General features: G+C 47.3%; 1 protein-coding gene across 6 annotated transcripts in view; it reads right to left on the bottom strand.

Moving 5' to 3' along the window:
- The window catches only part of MTPN (myotrophin), a 312,389-nt gene that overhangs the window by 131,290 nt on the left and 161,058 nt on the right, over window positions 1–20,041 (bottom strand). The window contains exons 1-2 of one of the 6 annotated variants that reach the window (XM_030217253.1): window positions 16,418–16,518; window positions 15,951–16,039 (exon numbers count right to left, since the gene is read on the bottom strand). In XM_030217253.1, the coding sequence (XP_030073113.1) occupies window positions 15,951–16,022 (72 nt within the window). In that variant the 5' untranslated portion in view covers window positions 16,023–16,039; window positions 16,418–16,518. Of the gene's footprint in view, window positions 1–15,950; window positions 16,040–16,136; window positions 16,385–16,412; window positions 16,519–20,041 lie in introns of those variants that run through there. The other 5 variants (XM_030217254.1, XM_030217251.1, XM_030217250.1 and 2 more) reach the window with 5 other exon arrangements.

Raw genomic sequence — 20,041 nt, 5'->3', positions numbered from 1 at the left:
CCTCTGCAGGGGACCAGAGCCCCTGCGCTGTCCTTCCCAGGCAGTGGGCTCCCCAGCCCGTCAAACAGGCGTCCGTCGTGACGACAACCCACTCCGGGGTCGTGAGAGGCATTCCTGCGGACAGGTTGTCTGGCCTCAGCCACCAACTCAGCGCCTTGCGCACCGCTGGCTCCAAGGGAAGGCGTACAGCGTAATCCTCCGAAACCGGAGTCCACCGCCGCAGAAGAGAGTGCTGTAGTGGTCTCATATGAGCCCTGGCCCAGGGCACTACCTCCATCGTGGCCGTCATGGAGCCCAACAGCTGCACATAGTCCCAAGCCCGAAGAGTCAAGGATGCTAGGAACTGGTCCACCTGGGTCCGAAGCTTGACGCTCCGGTTGTCTGGCAGGAACACTCTGCCCACTTGGGTGTCAAATCGAACTCCCAGATACTCCAGGGACTGAGTCGGGCGCAGCTGACTTTTCTCCCAGTTGACGATCCATCCCAGGGAGCTCAGAAGAGCAATAACCCTGTCCGTAGCTCTCCCACACTCTGCATAACAGGGGGCTCGGATCAGCCAGTCATCCAGATAGGGATGGACTTGCACTCCTTCCTTGCGGAGGAAAGCCGCGATGACCACCATTACTTTGGAGAAGGTCCGCGGAGCAGTTACCAACCCGAACGGGAGGGCTCTGAACTGGAAGTGTCGGCCCAGGACTGCAAAGCACAGGAAGCGCTGGTGAGGTGGCCAGATGGGAATATGCAAGTAAGCTTCCTTGATGTCCAAGGATGCCAGGAATTCTCCTTTATGTTTGTGCAGCGCTGCGTATGCCTTGCAGCGCTATAGAAATGCTAAATAGTAGTAGTAGTAGTAGCCACGTGGAGACCGTTCGGGGAACCCCCTGCCCGCTAGTAAAAAGGTAAAATTACCTGCTTCTCGCTCCGAGCTGCGATTTGGAGTCCAGTGAGCAGCTGCAAACAAAAGACGTTTTTCTCTCAAAGACGTCTATTTTTCTGGGGGGGGGGGGGGGGGGGGGGGGGGGTTGGGTTGGGTTTTTTTTTTAAACGGAGCCAGCGGGAGGGGGGAGAAAAGGTTTACACTTGCTCACGAAGAGCCCTCAACCCCAGGTACTCAACGAAACCTAAACAATTAGGCTTGGAGACCTAGCCAGAGCTGCTGCTGTGTGACCACACACCTGCTGAGATACAGAACATACTGAGGAATTTCCAGCAGCACATGACCACATATAGGGAGGCAAAAGATTGCTCTCTATCTCCACCTGCTGGTAGATGGACACAACCCACCAGTCTATGGATTGATCTGCTTGATGAAATGGAATTAAATTTGCTGACGACATAAAATTACTCAAAGTTGTTAAATCGCAAGAGTATTGTGAACAATTACAAAAGGATCTTACGAGACTGTGAGACTGGGCATCTAAATGGCAGATGACGTTTAATGTGAGCAAGTGCAAAGTGATGCATGTGGGAAAGAGGAGGTAAAATTAGTTCTTACCTGATAATTTTCTTTCCATTAGTCCCAACAGAACAATCCAGAGACTGGTGGGTTATGTCCCTCTGCCAGCAGGTGGAGATAAAAAGAACTTCTGAGGTTCACTATATGTAGTCATGTGCAGCCACCCAAACCTCAGTATTATCGATACCAAAGCATTGTGGACCTTCCACCACGACTTAAGCCATATTCTTCTGTCTTCAAATAAATTAAAAAGATACCCTGCAACTGCCAAAGGGGGAGGAACTCGTGCAGCTCACAGCAAGTAAAGAGATTCGCTCCAACCACCATTGAAGAAATAACCAACAACCTGCAACAAGCAACCCGAAACTAGAAAAAAAAAAAAAAAAAAGTCAAATAGAAAATCTTAGGGCGGGCTTCTGGATTGATCTGTCGGGACTAATGGAAAAAAATTATCAGATAAGAATTAAATTTTACCTTCCATAGCGTCCCACAGATCAATCCAGAGACTGGTGGGATGTACCCAAGCAGTCCTCAAGAGGACGGGATACAGAGATCCCAGCTTCCAGGACCGAAGCCCGAACGTGGCGTCAGCCCGTGCTGCTATGTCCAATCAATAGTGCTTTGAAAAAGTATGCACGGACAACAAAGTTGCCGATCTGCAAATCTCCTCCAATGTTACCAGACCTCGAGCTTATGCTCTAGTGGAATTAGCTCGTAACTAATTAGGTGGATCTTTCCCCAACGAGATGTAAGCAGGAGCAATCGCCTCTTTTAACCAATGTGCCATCATGGCCTTAGAGGCTTGCTGCCCTTTTTTATGACCTGCAAACAGAACAAAAAGCTGATCCGAGTGACGAAAATCATTTGTAATCTCCAAGTATTTGATGAGAGCGCGTCTCATGTCCAGGCACCTCAGTGCCCGAAACTCCGTAGGGTAGTCCTCCTTACAAAAGATGGGAAGACAGAGCTGCTAATTCATATGAAAACGGGACACAACCTTGGTCAGAAATAAAGGAACTGTCCGCAGCGTTAACTCCTGCCTCAGTAAAAAGGAGGAACGGATCTCCACAGGATAACGCCTGTAGCTCTGAGACTCTCCTCGCTGATGAAAAAGCTACTAATTACATTGTTTTCAACGTCAAATCCTTCACTGATAAACGAGAAAGAGGCTCAAAGGGAGGCCACTGAAAGGCTCGCAGCACCAAATTAAGATTCCATGTCTGAAACACCAAAATGCACAGTGGACACAAATGATTTACTCCCTGCAGGAAGCACACAATGTCCAGGTGAGACGCTAGAGAGGACCCCTGAAGACACCCCCTAAAACACATCAAAGCTGCCACCTGAACCTTCAGGGACAGGCATTTATCGAGGCCATCCTACAAAAAAAGCCAAGATAGTAGCCACCGACAAAGCCGAAAGACCCGCTGCCGCACACCAAGACTCAAAGGTCTGCCACACTCGCGCGTACGCTGTAGAAGTGGAACGCTTCCTGGCTCACAACATAGTGGCAATCACTCTGTCTGGATAGTCCTTCTTCCTTAACATTGCCCTTTCAATAGCCAGACCGTAAGACCAAATGGGGAGGGATCCTCCATGGTGATCAGACCCTGACGCAACAACCCACGACAAGCTGGCAGGCGTAACTGTCAATTTGAAGGCAAACTAGATTTGCGTACCATGGACACCGAAGCCAATCCGGAGCAACCACAATTACCCGACCTGAGTGATGAGTTACGTGTCCTATTAGCTTGCCTACCTTGGGCCACAGTGGGAACACATATAGGAGGTCGGAGAGAGGCCAAGGCTGGAAAATTACTCAAAAAATACGCCAAATCGCACTGCAGATTAGACATCTGTCCTAGTAACATGATAAGAAATGCCCCTCAACAATTTATAACAGACTTCACGAGACACTTGAACTACATGCTACAAAATGGTCTTTTCCCAAAGGATAAAGGAAATATTTTACTTACTCCATTACCTAAAGACGCAAAGAAAAGTACAAACGACCTAACCAACTACCGCCCAGTAGCATCTATCCCTCTAATAACCAAACTGATGGAAGGTGCAGTGACGAAACAACTCAGTAACCACCTAAATAAATACTCAATCTTGCACGAGTCTCAATCAGGATTTCGATCGAACCATAGCACAGAAACAGTACTAGTAACCCTAATGAACAAATTTATACAAACAATTGCAACTGGCAATAACATACTTCTCCTTCAATTTGACATGTCCAGTGCCTTCGACATAGTCAACCACAGAATATTACTACACATCCTGGAATACTTTGGAGTTGGAGGTAACGTCCTTAATTGGTTTAGAGGATTCCTGACAACCAGATCATACCAAGTAACAACTAACACGGCGATATCAGACCCATGGATACCTGAATGTGGAGTCCCCCAAAGATCCCCCCTCTCACCAACCCTAACACTAGCCAAGCTATTAGACAACCAAAACCTTAATCCATACATATAAGCATGATGTCACGATCTATATCCCATTCAAACAAGACCTAAAGGAAATTACCAACGAAATCAACCAAAGCTTCCAAATCATGCACTCCTGGGCGGATGCATTCCAGCTAAAACTCAATGCAGAAAAAACACACAGTCTTATACTAACCTCACAACGTAACACAAATAAATTTACCACCATAACCACCCCTAACTTTTCCCTCCCCATCTCAAACAGCCTGAAAATTCTGGGAGTCATCATTGACCGAAACCTCACACTTGAAAACCACGTGAAGAATACAACGAAGAAAATGTTCCACTCCATGTGGAAACTCAAAAGAGTAAAACCTTTCTTCCCAAGGGCCATCTTTCGAAACCTGGTACAATCCCTGGTACTAAGTCACCTGGACTATTGTAACTCACTCTACGCTGGCTGTAAAGAACAGACCATCAAGAAACTCCAGACGGCCCAGAATACCGCAGCCAGACTCATATTTGGAAAAACAAAATATGAAAGTGCAAAACCCCTAAGAAAGAACCTACACTGGTTCCCACTGAAAGAACGAACCACGTTCAAGATATGCACGATTGTTCATAAAATCATTCATGGAGATGCCCCAACCTACATGCTAGACCTAGTGGAACTTCCACACAGAAACGCTAAACAATTTTCCCGCACCTTTCTCAACCTACACTTCCCCAGCTGTAAAGGGGTCAAATACAAACTAACACATGCGTCCAGCTTTTCCAACATGAGTACAAAGATGTGGAATACACTACCAACTCACTTGAAAATGATCAACGAATTAAATAGCTTCCGCAAAGCTTTGAAAACCTCTCTCTAACAAAGCCTACCACGAGACCCCATAATTACTTGAACACAACCCTTACGCTCCTTTATTCAGAATGTCTCACTGTACAGCTGCATAACCAGATCCTCCTGTTTTCTTTTACCTCTTTGCAACACGAATTGTATTTCTTCCCTTCTATGGTGATGCCATAACAGATCTTTGTAAGCCACATTGAACCTGCAAATAGGTGGGAAAATGTGGGATAGAAGTGCCATAAATAAAAATAAAATAAAATAAAAAAAAGTGCATCGATCCCCTGTGACAGGGGATCCCTGCCCCTGCTGAAAAAGCGCAGAACTTTCGCATTGGTTCCCCGTGCCATTAGGTCCACCACAGAAACTCCCCAGTGGTCCATGAGAACACCAGATTGCAGAGCTCCCACTCTCCCAGGTCCAGCACGTGATGACTCAAAAAGTCCGCTTCAATGTTAGCGACCACGCTATGTGAGCCACTGAGCTAGTAGCGCTTTAGAAATGTCAAGTAGTAGTAGTAGAGCAGGGGTAAGCGCCTCTCCACCCAAAGGCACAGAAGCAACGCCTCCTTGGCCAGCGGGGTACTCCTGGTGCCCCCCTGACGGTTAACATATGCCACCGCTGTCACATTGTCGGAGAGAATCCAAACAGGTTTCCCCTCCAGAAAAGAGTGAAAGGCTCGGAGCGCCAGCCGAATCGCTCTCAGTTCCAACCGGTTGATGGACCAGGAAGCCTCCGTCAGGGACCAAGTCCCCTGAGCTGTCTGGCCCAGCCAGCCCGCGAGACTGGCATCCGTATTCACAACTATCCATTCCGGTACTCCAAGGGGCATCCCCAGCCCCAGCTTGTCAGGGCGCAGCCACCAACACAAGGCCAATCTGGCATACGGTTCCCAGGGGAGGCGAACTGCGTAGTGCTCCGACAGGGGGGGGGGGGGGGGGGGGGGGGAGAACCACTGGCTCAGAAGCAACCTCTGAACAGGCCGCATGTGACTCCTGGCCCCGGAACCACATTAAGCATGGCTGCCAAGGAACCGAACACTTGAACGCAATCCCAGGCCCTGGGTGCTCGCAGCCGAAAAAGACTCTGTACCTGAGCCTCACCGAGTGTCGAACAGCACTCCAAGGTACTCCAGGGATTGTGAAAGAATCAGGTGACTTGTCCAAGTTGACTGTCCAACCCAACAAGCATAGCAAACTGACGACCTTCTCAGTCGCCCACACGCTCTCTAGAAGGGAAAGTGCCTGTATCAGCCAATCGTCCAGATAAGGGTGCACCTGCACTCCCTCTCACCACAGGAATGCCTCGACTACCACCACGACTTTGGAAAAGGTTCTGGGTGTTGTAGCCAGTCCGAAAGGCAGGGCCCGAAACTAAAAATGCTGGCCCAGGACTGCAAAAACGCAGAAACCGATGATGGAGGCCAAATGGGAATGTGTAAGTAAGATTCCTTGAGATCGAGGGAGGTCAGGAACTCCCCTGGCTGAACCGTGGCCATGACAGAACAAAGAGTTTCCATTCGAAAGTGATGCACTTGCAGGGCCCTGTTTATGCCCTTTAGATCGAGCACAGGCCAAAAGGAACCCTCTTTTTTTGGGTACTACAAAGTAAATGGAGTAGCAGACTAGAAACCACTGAATTACTGGAATGGGAACCACCACCCCTAGCTGGAGCAAGGTCCTTAGAGTCTCCCTGACCGATGCTACCTTTTGTGGAGCTTTGCAAGGAGGCTCCACAAAAAATTCTGCCAGAGACCGAAATAATTCTACCTCGTAACCATCTCGGATTACCTCCAAGACCCACTCATCTGAAGTAACCCTAGCCCATTCCCCCAGAAAAAGGGACAGCCATCCCCCTATCAATGATGGGAGGTGGGCCAAGGCCCCATCATTGGGCATGAGCTCCAGTTGCAGGTCTTGGGGAAGCGCCACTGGAGCGGCGTTCCCCACAAAAGGGCTGCTACTTCTGAGGGAAACACAGTTTCACGAAGAAACCAGACCTGCCCGGACAATAACAGCGGGCATCTCTAAAGGAGGCCTGGGAGTAGCCCGAACGAGAGCCAGTCTTCGACTTACCCTCAGGTAAACGACAGCTTTTAGAATCCCCCAGGTCCTTGACAATTTTGTCCAAATCCTCACCATAAAGAAGCTTGCCTCGGAACGGCAAACACGCAAGACGAGACTTAGAAGCTGTATCCGCCAACCAGTGACGAAGCCACAATCAGCAGCGAGCCATCCCTGAAAGGGAGACCTCTTTTGCCGAGGCTCGAAGGTGGTCATAAAGTAGCTCCGCTAGGTAAGTAAGACCTGCCTCCAGAGAAGGAAAAGCCTCAACTACCTCCTTTGTGGAGGCTGCTTTCTACACCCAAGAAAGGCATGCTCTGGCAGCATAGGAACCGCAAACCGACGCCTGCAGACACAACACAGCTACCTCAAATGACATTGTCAATGAAGATTCCAATTTCCTGTCCTGAGGATCTTTGAGGGCCGTGCCCCCTTCCACAGGTAACATAGTCTTCATAGTGACCGCCATGATTAAGGAATACTACTACTACTAACTAACATTTCTAAAGCGCTACTAGGGTTACGCAGCGCTGTACAATTTAAACATAGAACGACAGTCCCTGCTCAAAGAGCTTACAATCTAAAAGACAAGAGAACAATCTAAATACAAGTGTACAATCTAGAGGACGAGTGAACAGTTAATCTGATAGGGTGGATAGATTGGGGCATTCTATATTTCTCGAGCAGTTAGGCGCCGAAGGCAGCATTGAAGAGGTGAGTTTTAAGCAGAGATTTGAAGATGGAGGGGGCATGGCGTATGGGTAAAGGAAGATTGTTCCAGGCATAGGGTGAGGCAAGGCAGAATGAGCGGAGCCTGGAGTTGGCAGTGGTGGAGAAGGGTACTGAGAGAAGGGCTTTGTCCTGTGAGCGGAGCTTACGGGCGGGAACATAGGGGGAGATGAGGGTGGAGAGGTAGTGAGGAGCCGCAGACTGAGTGCATTTGTAGGTAAGGAGGAGGAGCTTGAATTGTATGCGATATCTGATCGGAAGCCAATGAAGTGATTTGAGGAGAGGGGTGATATGAGTATATCGGTTTTGGCGGAATATAAGACGTGCAGCAGCGTTCTGAACGGATTGAAGGGGGGATAGATGGCTGAGTGGGAGGCCGGTGAGGAGTAAGTTGCAGTAATCAAGGCGAGAGGTAATGAGAGCGTGGACGAGAGTTCTGGTGGTGTGCTCAGAGAGGAAAGGGCGAATTTTGCTGATGTTGAAGAGGAAGAAGCGATAGGTCTTGGCAGTCTGTTGGATATGCGCAGAGAAGGAGAGGGAGGAGTCGAAGATGACTCCGAGGTTGCGGGCAGATGGAACGGGGAGGATGAGGGTGTTATCAACTGAGATAGAGAGTGGAGGAAGAGGAGAAGTGGGTTTAGGAGGAAAGACGAGGAGCTCGGTCTTGGACATGTTCAGCTTCAGGTGGCGGTTGGACATCCATGCCGCAATGTCTGATAAACAGGCCGATACCGTGGCCTGGGTCTCCGCGGTGATGTCAGGTGTGGAGAGATATAGCTGGGTGTCGTCAGCATAAAGATGATACTGAAAACCATGAGACGAGATCAGCGAGCCCAGGGAAGAGGTGTAGATTGAGAAGAGAAGGGGTCCAAGGACAGATCCCTGGGGAACTCCAACAGATAGTGGGATGGGAGTGGAGGAAGATCCATGGGAGTGTACCCTGAAGGTGCGGTGGGAGAGATAAGAGGAGAACCAGGAGAGGACAAGGCCTTGGAACCCAAAAGAGGACAGCGTGGCAAGAAGTAAATCATGACTGACAGTGTCAAACGCGGCGGAAAGATCGAGGAGGATGAGGATGGAGTAGTGACCTCTGGATTTGGCCAGGAGCAGGTCATTGCAAACTTTAGAGAGTGCCGTTTCTGTCGAGTGCAGAGGGCGAAAACCGGATTGAAGTGGATCCAGGATGGCATGAGAGGAGAGAAAAATCAAGGCAGCGGCTGTGAACGGTGCGCTCAAGTATTTTGGAGAGGAAGGGTAAAAGAGAGATGGGGTGGTAGTTGGAGGGGTAGGTAGGGTCAAGTGAAGGTTTTTTGAGGAGAGGTGTGACAACGGCGTGCTTGAAGGTGCAGTTGCAGTGGAGAGAGAGAGGTTGAGGATGCGACAGATGGAGGGGGTGACAGTATGGGAGATGGTGTTGAGTAGGTTGGTGGGGATGGGATCAGAGGAACAGGTGGAGCATTTCGAGGAGGAAAGAAGGCGGGAAGTTTCATCCTCGGTGATCTCAGGAGAAGAGGAGAAAGAGGCCTGGGTAGGTTGGTTGAGGGAGAGGGTTAAAGGGTGAAGAGGAGGTGGTGGCTTGGTCGTGAACTCAAGGTTGATCTTTTGCACTTTGTCGCGGAAATAGTCGGCCAGTGATTGAGGAGAGAGAGAAGGGGGAGTAGGAGCGGGGGGCACTTTTAGGAGGGAGTTAAGGGTGGTGAAGAGACGATGAGGGTTGGAGCTGAGAGAATTGGTCAATTGGGTGTAATAGTCCTGTTTTGCACGGAATAGGGAGGAGTGGAGGAAGTCTGAAAGGGTACGAGATTTCCTCCAGAGGCGCTCAGCGGATCGGGTGCAGGAGCGAAGGTAACGGATGCAAGGAGTCAGCCAGGGCTAGGGATTGGTGCGCTTTGTGGGACGGGAGATGGATGGTGCGAGGGTGTCCAAAGCAGAGGAAAGAGCGGTATTGTAAGCGGAGACCGCTTTGTCGACAGTTTCGGAGGACGTGATGGAGGGGAGGAGATTAGAGATAGTAGATGATAAGGTGGAGGGGTCAATAGCCTGGAGGTTCCTGGAGGTGGTGGTTAAAGTTGGACGGGGTGGAGGGGGGGGGTGAAGAAGTGTAAATGTGATCAGGTGATAATCGGAGAGAGGAAGAGCTGAGACGTGGAAATAGGAGGGTGAGCCAGAGGAGAAGAGGACGAGGTCGAGACAATGGCCGTCACGGTGAGTAGAGGTGGTGGAGCACAGCTGGAGATTGAAGGAGGATGTTAGGGTGAGGAACTTAGAAGTATAGAGGTCGGATAGGTCATCAGCGTGTACGTTAAAGTCTCCGAGAATGAGGGACGGAGATGAAGGGTCAAGAAAGACGGAGAGCCAAGCATCAAAGTCGGTGAGGAAGGAAGGGAAGGATTTATCAGGGGGGCGGTAAATGACTGCCACTCTGAGTGGTAACGGGTAGAATAGCCGGATGGAATGGGCTTCAAAGGATGAGAAGCAGTGAGACTGCGGTAGGTGGAGGGGTTGGAAACTACAGGAGGGTGGGAGTAGTAGCCCAACGCCTCTGCCACGGCCAACTGGGCGGGGGCGTGTGGGAGAAGAGATAGCCTCCATGGCAGAGGGCTGCAACTGAGGCAGAGTCTTCCGGGGAGATCCAGGTTTCGGTTAGGGCGAGCAGTTGAAGGGAGCGAGAGATAAGATAAAGAATACACAGTGGGAAGACGAAAAGCCTCCCGCTCTCCTTCAGGGAGCAGATAGAGGCGCGCCATGGCTCTCGACACACACAAACCTGCATCCAGCATGTCCCATTGTGCTGCAATGAGCACCTTCATTGCCTTCGTGAATCTGGAAGATTCTGGGTGGCCACCTGGTCCCAGACATAGTAGATGGGGCCACCGAGGAGAGGGAGACCGCTGTCCGGCGAAGAGATGTTTAAAACTGCCAGAGCCCGTACTATAAGGTTCGGCAGCTCCTCCTGGCGGAACAGACACACCACCATAGGATCATCTCCCCCCTCCGGAGGAAACTCGTCTTCCTCCATAGAATCTGACCTGCCAAGGCAGGAAACTCCTGAAAATTGACCGTCATCTATCTACAAACTCAGAGTTCATCCAGACCCCGCACTTCGATACGTGGAAGTTTGGCTACTAAAGGAAGGGAAGATGCTACCCCCCTCCTGGGAGGGGGGGGCTGCAGAAGGGGATCCCTCAGATCGCTTGAGGAAAGCCTTGTGCATTACGAGCACAAAATCAGGTGAAAACGGCATTTCAGCTGTTTCCAACTCCCTGTCCCCCATCTGGGAAGCAGATAAGGAACAGATCCTGTTGCTGTCTCTGCCGAAGGCCCTGCAGCCGGCGCAGCCCCCCACACACACGAGGAATCCAAAATGGCACAGGGAGAGTCCAGCCCCAGAGCAACTGCGTGGGAAATAAGGTGCGACGAAGCACCAGAATCTAGCACTCCCCCACCATCTCCTGTGCAAGAGAAAAAACAACATCTGCCACTATGCGCACTGGAGAGCTGGGAGAGGAGGTCTCAGCCGAGAAAAGTTGGCACCGCTCAAGGGAAAATGGCGCCGAAGTCATCCGCCACTGGGAAAGAAGAAGAAAGCCCACAGGAACCCAGTAACGCTGCTGCCAATTTTGCGGCCTGCAGTGGGCATTCCCGCACCTCCGACGCTCGCTCCTCAGCCAGGAAGTCGCGATAGCAGGCTCAGCACACTCCCGACGCTGCTCTCCGGTTCCCACACCAGAAGCAGCATTTAATAGTCTCAGAGGGAGCAGCAATGTGCCTCAGCTTTAATAACAACCACCACCACCACCAGGAATTACAGACTTGCAAGTCTGACCTCGGTGGTAAGCTAATGGAAAACGCTACTAAAGTAGATTGTAAGCTCTCTTGAGCAGGGACTGTCCTTCCCCATGTTTAAACTTGTACAGCGCTGCGTAACCCTGGCAGCACTATAGAAATGCTAAGTAGTAGTAGTAAGATTTCTCGAACTGAATAGAATGCAGGACCCGAGGCAGCATGGCTTCACTAGTGGCAGATCGTGTCAGACGAATCTGACCGACTTCTTCGGCTGGGTGAGCAAACAGCTAGACGTGGCAGAAGCACTTGATGTGGTATACTTAGATTTTAGCAAAGCCTTTGACACGGTTCCGCACAGGTGAATGATAAATAAATTGAGTGCCCTTGGTATGGGACCTAGAGTAACTGATTAGGTTAAAAATTGGTTAAGTAGAAGGAGACAGAGGGTAGTGGTAATGGAGCTTGCTCTGAAGAAAAGGATGTTGTCAGTGGAGTACTGAAGAGATTGGTCCTTGGGCCAACTCTTTTTAACGTCTTTGTGAGCAATATTATGGAAGGGCTGTCTGGTAAGGTTGTCTCTTTGCGGATGATACCAGGGTGGACACCCTGAAGGGTGTGAATGACATGAGGAAGGACATAGCGAAGCTGGAGGAATGGACCGATATTTGGCAACTAAGATTTAATCCCAAAAAATGCAAGGCCATGCACTTGGGTCGCAATAATCCGAGGGAACAGTACAGTATATGGGTGAAGTGCTTCAGTGTACGAAGGAATAACAGGACTTGGGGGTGATCGAGTCCGAGTCTGACGACCTTAAAGTTTCCAAACAGGTAGAAAAAGCGAAAAAGTCCTGTTTCAAATCAAAAAAAAAAAAAAAAAGCGAGGGTCAAAGTCAGAAGGATGCTTGGGTGCATAAACAGAGAGATGACCAAAAGGAAAAGGAGGCAATAGTGCCATTGTATACGTCTCTGGTGAGGCCCCATTTAGAGTACTGTGTGCAGTTCTGGAGACTGCACCTACGGAAAAGTATAAACAGGATTGAGTCGGTCCAGAGGGCAACTACAAAATTAGTAAGCAGTCTTGAACACAAACAATATAGGGACAGGCTTATGAACCTCAACATGTATACGCTGGAAGAGAGGAAACATGATAGAGACATTTAAATATCTCAAGGGCATTTATGTAGAGGAAGTGAGCCTTTTTCAACTGAGAGCTCTGGAACAAGGGGGCATATGATGAAGTTAAGAGGGAATAGGCTTAGGAGTAATCTAAGAAAGTATTATTTCACAGAAAGGGTGGTGTAGGCATGGAATGGCCTCCCGGTGGAGGTTGTGGAATCGAGGATCGTGTCAGAATTTAAAAAGGCATGTGATAAGCATGTGGTATCGCTTAGGAAAAGGAAGAGTTAGGGGTTACAGAGGATGGACAGACTGGATGGGCCATATGGCCTTTATCTGCTGTCATGTTTCTATATAGTAGAATTAGAAAAGATACAGAGAAGATCGATGAAAATTATAAAGGGGATGGGAAGATTTCCCTTTGTGGAAAGGCTGAAGCGGCTAGAGCTCTTCAACTTGGAGAAAAGACAGTTTAGGGGAGATATGATAGAGGTCTATAAAATAATGAGTGGAGTGGAATGGGTAGACGTGAATCGCTTGTTTACTCTTTCCAAAAATACAAGTACTAGGGGGACACGCGATGAAGCTACAAAGTAAATTTAAAATGAAATCGGAGGAAAATTTTCTTCACTCAACATGTAATTCAACTCTGGAATTCATTGCCAGAGAACGTAGTAAAAGCAGTTAGCTTAGCGGGGTTTTAAAAAGGTTTGCATGGCTTTCTAAAGGAAGAGTCCATAGACCATTATTAAAATGGACTTGGGGAAAATTCACTGCTTATTTCTAGGATAAACAGCATAAAATGTATTGTACCTTTTTTTGAGATCTTGCCAGGTACTTGTGACCTGGATTGGCCACTGTTAGAAACAGGATGGGCTTGATGGACCTTCGGTCTGCCCCAGTATGGCAATACTTATGTACTTATGATGTCATATCGTGTTTAAATAGTCTGTCTTTGGCATCTGACATCAAAGCACCATTTTGAGAAATTTGCGAGTGTTTTGCAGTTGGCTCGTCTTAAAGTTGACAATAGAATTTGTTTGGATAACTTGATGTTTCTTTTAAAGAATGCTTATTAAAAAATATTTTTTAAATGCCTGTGTTGAGCTATAACAGCACAGTCCCCTATGGAAGCTTGATTAAAAGTGAAACGGTTGCTTCATCAGAAATAAAAGATAAGTGCTTTTAGTTAAATCAGTGGAATAATAATATTAAAAGACTTAAGAAAATTTGAAAAAGAATCTTATAAAAATAAATGTTTAGATTTGGGTGTTTTTTTAATAACCAATAAATGAGAACTGACCCACATGGAGAAAGTACGTAATTTAGTCTTGCTCCTCCTGAGTTCTCCAAGGTCTTTTTCTCTCATTTCTGCTAATTTTTCTTGTTGACAGCTTTCGTAGTAGATGACCCATGCAGTCTTAAGGACTCCCACTGTTCTAGGGGCCTTGCACTGAAAAACAGTGCCATAAGCCCTCCAGGCAAGGCCACTTTTACCTATGTGAAAAAGGTGCGATTGTCCTGGGCCCAGTATAATAGTACTATACCAACAAGAGACTCCAAGATTATAAACCATTTTCTCTTTATTGACACATCAGTGTCAATCAGCAACACACAGTAAAGTTATACCATATACACACTCATTCACAAGCACACGTCAGACACCCTTCAAAGCTAATGAGTATAATACAACAACTATAACATTGTTAAATCAAATAACACAATACTGCCAAATAATACAGTGCATTCATTTAAACCCGATATTAAAGTCTCGCATTGATCCAGTGTACCAAACAGAATATTTATCCGCCACTGAGTCCTTCTTGAGTGGCGTTCACATTATCATAACCCCACTGGGTCATGTATATTCAAATGATACACCATATAGATGTTTACTCCAAATGATAACATCCAATGCCATCATAATGAGCTCAAATCAGCAGTAGAGTCAAGTTGGGTGGCTGAAGAAATGCTTGCACAACAATTACCACTTCAAATAACCAGTAAAATAACTTTACTGTGTGTTGCTGATTGACACTGATATGTCAAAGAGAAAATGGTTTATAATCTTGGAGTCTCTTTTTGGTATAGTACCATTAGCTGACTCCGGGTGAAGGTGACAATTCCCCTAAGTTAATACAGCTGTTCCCAGTATAATAGGCCAAAAAAGAAAATGAGTTAACCTTACCCTCTTAAAAATTGTGTCCACAACCAATCAATAATGAGAGAAGAGAAGAAGTGTGAGGAATCTTCACTGACTGGTCAATTAAAAAATGGCATTCTACTTAAAAACGGACGCCGTTTTGATGCGCTACTAAAATGAGAACTCCATCACAACAATGCTTCGAGCCAAACTCAGTGAGTGCTATGCCAATGAAGACTGTACTATATAACATAAGATGAAAAATCAGAGCCATCCTCAATTTTGCACTTTTATTTTTTTTAAGGGAATTAGCCAATAAAATTCCGTGTTTGAAGCAATTCTTGTACTATTGAACAGAGTCCTAGCCCCTGATGAAGCACCTTACTGAAAGAGGACTACCGGGACAAGTGTTTTTGTTTTCTGATATGCTGCTGACCCGCATTGGGATTACACTTAACATGGCATTTTAATTTTAAAAAAAAAAACACACTGAAATTAAGACAGTTTGGAAATTGACACATGAAAGATATCAAGTCTATTTTTAGACACTGGATAAATAATTGCACTGTGACTTCTAAGGTCTTTTTCCTCCACTCTTTATTATTGGCCAATATTAATAAGCCCATAGCTAAATTACGTCTGGAATGCAAGACTGGCAGTGCAGCTGTTAACACTCTTATGACTCCTCTGGGTCTTCCAGTGTAGGGTAGAGACAAATTTTGTATGCTCCACTTCTGACTTCTATCTTGAAAGACCATAGGCTTTTGTTTCTTATGGCTGTGGCCCCAGGGTCCTAGAGAATGTGCCAAAGAAGCACAATGTGCGGTTCAGGAAATCACAGAAACAGGCATGGGACTCATCCTCAAGACGTCTGCACACAGAATCCCATGACAGTTAAGATGACGCTGCTTCACAGAGATGTACCTACTAAGCTTATTAGATTGTAAACTCTTTGAGCAGGGACTGTCTCTCTTTATTAAATTGTACAGCGCTGCGTAACCCTAGTAGCGCTCTAGAAATGTTAAGTAGTAGTAAGCCTGCATAAATATGGCCTCGAGCTTAGACTTAGAAAAAATTACTCATCTAATCTAAAAAGGCAAATATCAAATGTTGACTCAAACATTCACCAGCTTCACAAAAAACGAGGCTCCAATGTTACAAAACCTCTTAAATTTAACAAAAAAAATTATAAACAAGCTTTTACATAGTAAATGAAATAAAGGTTATAGTTAATTTCAAGGCAGCTTTTTCTGCTAGAGGTTCCCCAAAAGCACCAACTCCACTTCAGTAGGCTATACCTCACCAAAACAAAAGAACTATTAGCTTCCCATCATTCCCACCATTGCTTCCCAATCACCACTTCTTACCCCAGCAAAGAACTCCTTCACCACATCCAAGTCTCCGTTTTTCAAGGCCCACATCAGCTCAGTGTCACCCATGGCAGCTACAAAATCAGCTGGAAACAGAAACGAAAGGAAGACCAGAATAAATAACTGTTTATGCCAACAACCGACAATAACACTAAATTACCTGCAGTTACCCCTCTCGCTCACCAGTGGTGAAAAATCCGTTTAAGGTATAATACCCCAGCAGCTCACACTCAAAGATAACCAAGACACACGCATTCCGCTACTCTCATACGCCGAGCACCCTTCCCCGTAGTCTGCTATCTCTTCCGTTCTCCCCCTGTTAGCGAGCCAGCACTTCTCCCTCAAACTCACACACCAGACCAGACCTTGCCCACCAACAATCCCTCAGCTTTCCGATGCCAGACCCTATAACCCAACTACCTACTCTCCCTAGACTCCCTCCCTCTGAAAGCGACCCACCTTACCGGAAACAGGAAATTACGCCAAAGAACAGAAGAGCAGGAAACCGAAAAAAAAAACCAGAAAGCAGTGAAGCAAGGAGGTTCGATACAACCGATGAGGTTTAACAGACAGGAGCCGAAGTGACGTCACACGTTGAAACCAATTAGGTTAATCAGTATTTTCACTTCCCCCCCCCCCCCCCCCCCCCCCGTCGTCCTCCTCATCCAGTACATTCAAAACAAAGCAAGCAAACCTATGAGCTGTTGTTGTTCTTTATTGCTGGTGGCATTTTTATTTAATCTTATATTTTCAAACATGCTGGCTTGTGCAGCGTACGGATGTACACAGAGGAAGTATTGGTTTAACAAACATTAATTAGGTTGAAACTGGGAGCATTTAAACATCTTTTTTTTTCCTGTGCCTGCATCAAAAGAAAAAGATAGCATTTGGGAACTTGCGCCTTTTTATTTTGTGGAATGCAGTGGTATATTATAAAAATGCAGTTGCTGTTTTTTTTTTTATTACTACTGTTTCACAGATATGTACTGAATAAGAGGTAGAGGCTTTTTTCATGCACACGTTCTTTCCAGACACAGCCTAAATGAGCCAACAAAACATTGTCCAGTTTAGCACACTATTAGCCACCAAGTTCATACAAAGCTAATTATATTAAATGGAAAATAAATCTGTTGGTTCGAGCTGCTTGCTATGTGAATATTCCATCACTGTTTCGTTATTAATACCAAGTATTATATATGAAGGGCATTTGCTGTAAACTTTGTTTTAATTCATTTATCCAATCCTTACAATCACATAGTTTTGCTTTTTAAACCCAAAGGTGAATCCTAAGGGTGATTCAACAATTAGGTATAAACTGTGTTGTTGTATGTGGTTTTTTTGTTCTTGATTTTACTTTACTTGTTTTGGACTGCTTTGGTTCCTGGGTCATTCAATGTCAAGTGGTCTGATTTCAGAGAAGTACCCTGCTCGACCATCACGGATTTCGATGAAATTTTCTGTGAACATTCATACATGTCCCCAATGAACATTGGTAAAGTTTTACGTTCACCGATGCAATACTTGCTGAGATATAGTAATCTGTTTGACCCCATACTGCAGCCTTCTAAGGTATGACTCCGAGATTCCGGCAACTTTGAGACACTGTATCTCCGGCAATATTTTGTTGAGAGAAACAAAACTTGGCCATCTTGTACAATTTTTTGTGCTCTATTAAACAAAATAATAAAAACATCTTCATGAGCGATTTCCATTAAGAAAACTTAGAGCAAATTTGGTCCGAAAAATTTGTGGCACAAAAAAATTATAAAGTTTGGCTTTTTATATCTCTGGAATTAAAGGTGTGATAAACGTGAAACTTTGCACACAACAACTTATCAACACAAGGTTTTCAATTATAAAATTTCATTCCCTATCATCAAGCAGATAAATCCATAGACTGGTGGGTTGTGTCCATCTACCAGCAGGTGGAGATAGAGAGCAATCTTTTGCCTCCCTATATGTGGTCATGTGCTGCCGGAAATTCCCCAGTATGTTCTGTATCTCAGCAGGTGTGTGGTCACACAGCAGCAGCTCTGGCTAGGTCTCCAAGCCTAATTGTTTAGGTTTTGTTGAGTACCTGGGGTTGAGGGCTCTTCGTGAGCAAATGCAAACCTGGTGGTGCCAGGTCCCTCCTTTTTTCCCCCCTCCCGCTGGCTCCGTTAAAAAAAAAAAATTTTAAGACGTTCAAAAAGGACGTCCTTTTGCAGCTGCTCACTGGAACAAGTCGTCGCTGCTCGGAGCAAGAAGCAGGTAACTTATTTTTACCTTTTACTAGCGGGCAGGGGGTTCCCCGAACGGTCTCCACGTGGCTCTGGCCTCGGATGGCAAGGGTGCGAAAAGACGCTCCCCGGAACGCGTTCGCGCGCCTAGCGGGGAAGCGGGGGGCTCGAAGGTAGAGTCGCCCTTTTTGGGCACCCTTTCGGAGCCGGGAGAGTTCACCGTTTTTTCCTACGGCGCGGCGGCCTTTCCCGCCTTAGGCGCCCATCCCCCGCTGGCCGCCCTCCCGGTCGTGACCAGCCACGCGGCTCGGTCGGCTTCTTCTTGGGCCGCCATCGAGATGGGAGACGTTAACAGCTTGGTCACCCTTGAATCGGGCGACAGTAAGAAGTTGGCGAAATTAAAACGCCCTTCTTCCCACGCGGCTCCTTCTCGGAGTTTCGCGCCAGACGCCATTTTGGACGCGCAACACGCCTCTCCCCCTCTACTGTGAGCGCAGATGGAGGGCACCTCTAGGACCGCGGCATAGGCTGCAGAAATGCACAGACTGGGAGGTTTCTCCCCTGAGTTCATTTTGCTGCTGCATCAGGCCTTTCTTATGCAGAACTCTGCCCCTGCTCACCTCTCTGATCGGGGTGATGAGGCCTCTATGCTTAAGCGCCCTAGGGTGGATCTTCCACCCTTAGGGGACTTGGTCTCCTCTGATGTGGATGACAACAGCGTGTCTGAGTTCTCCCAGAGATCCTTAGCGGAATCTATGGAGGAGACTGATCCTCGCTCAGATGGAGCGGACGACCCCTCTGCAGCGCGGCTTTTTCGCTCAGAGGATCTGCCCAACCTGCTTGTGCAGGCCATGAGCATTTTGAAGATTGCCTCTCCGGAGGAAGGCTCTCTCTCAGCCTCTACTGGCTCCGCCATTATGCTGGGAACGAAGCGCCCGCCTAGAACCTTCCACGTTAATGAAGCCATGCAGACCTTAATTTCAGCGCAATGGGATGCCCCTGAGGCGAGCCTGAAAGTAGCCAGGGCTATGTCCCATCTGTACCCCTTACCTGAGGAGGAACGGGAAGCCTTTGTGTCAGGTCTCCGAGGACAGCAGGCTGATTGTTCTCACTGATGGGTGACGTCCACGACACCCCCTCCAATCGGAATCTTCACTAGCAAAGACATTTGCTAGCCCTCGCGCGCCCATGCGCACCGCACAAGCGCGGCCGTCTTCCCGCCCGAACCGGCTCGTGTTTGTCAGTCCCGTATGTAGCAAGACAAAGACAAGGGAAGACACAACTCCAAAAGGGGAGGCAGGCGGGTTTGTGAGAACAATCAGCCTGCTGTCCTCAGAGAATACCTTCTACAGGTATGTAGCATTCGCTTTCTCCGAGGACAAGCAGGCTGCTTGTTCTCACTGATGGGGTATCCCTAGCCCCCAGGCTCACTCAAAACAACAAACATGGTCAATTGGGCCTCGCAACGGCGAGGACATACAGTGGTGGAAATAAGTATTTGATCCCTTGCTGATTTTGTAAGTTTGCCCACTGACAAAGACATGAGCAGCCCATAATTGAAGGGTAGGTTATTGGTAACAGTGAGAGATAGCACATCACAAATTAAATCCGGAAAATCACATTGTGGAAAGTATATGAATTTATTTGCATTCTGCAGAGGGAAATAAGTATTTGATCCCCCACCAACCAGTAAGAGATCTGGCCCCTACAGACCAGGTAGATGCTCCAAATCAACTCGTTACCTGCATGACAGACAGCTGTCGGCAATGGTCACCTGTATGAAAGACACCTGTCCACAGACTCAGTGAATCAGTCAGACTCTAACCTCTACAAAATGGCCAAGAGCAAGGAGCTGTCTAAGGATGTCAG

The sequence above is a fragment of the Microcaecilia unicolor genome, chromosome 10 (genome assembly GCF_901765095.1).
Source record: "Microcaecilia unicolor chromosome 10, aMicUni1.1, whole genome shotgun sequence".
In the NCBI taxonomy this organism is placed as follows: domain Eukaryota; kingdom Metazoa; phylum Chordata; class Amphibia; order Gymnophiona; family Siphonopidae; genus Microcaecilia; species Microcaecilia unicolor.
Note: the sequence above shows the minus strand (reverse complement) of the source record. Positions and strands in the feature narration are given on the sequence as shown.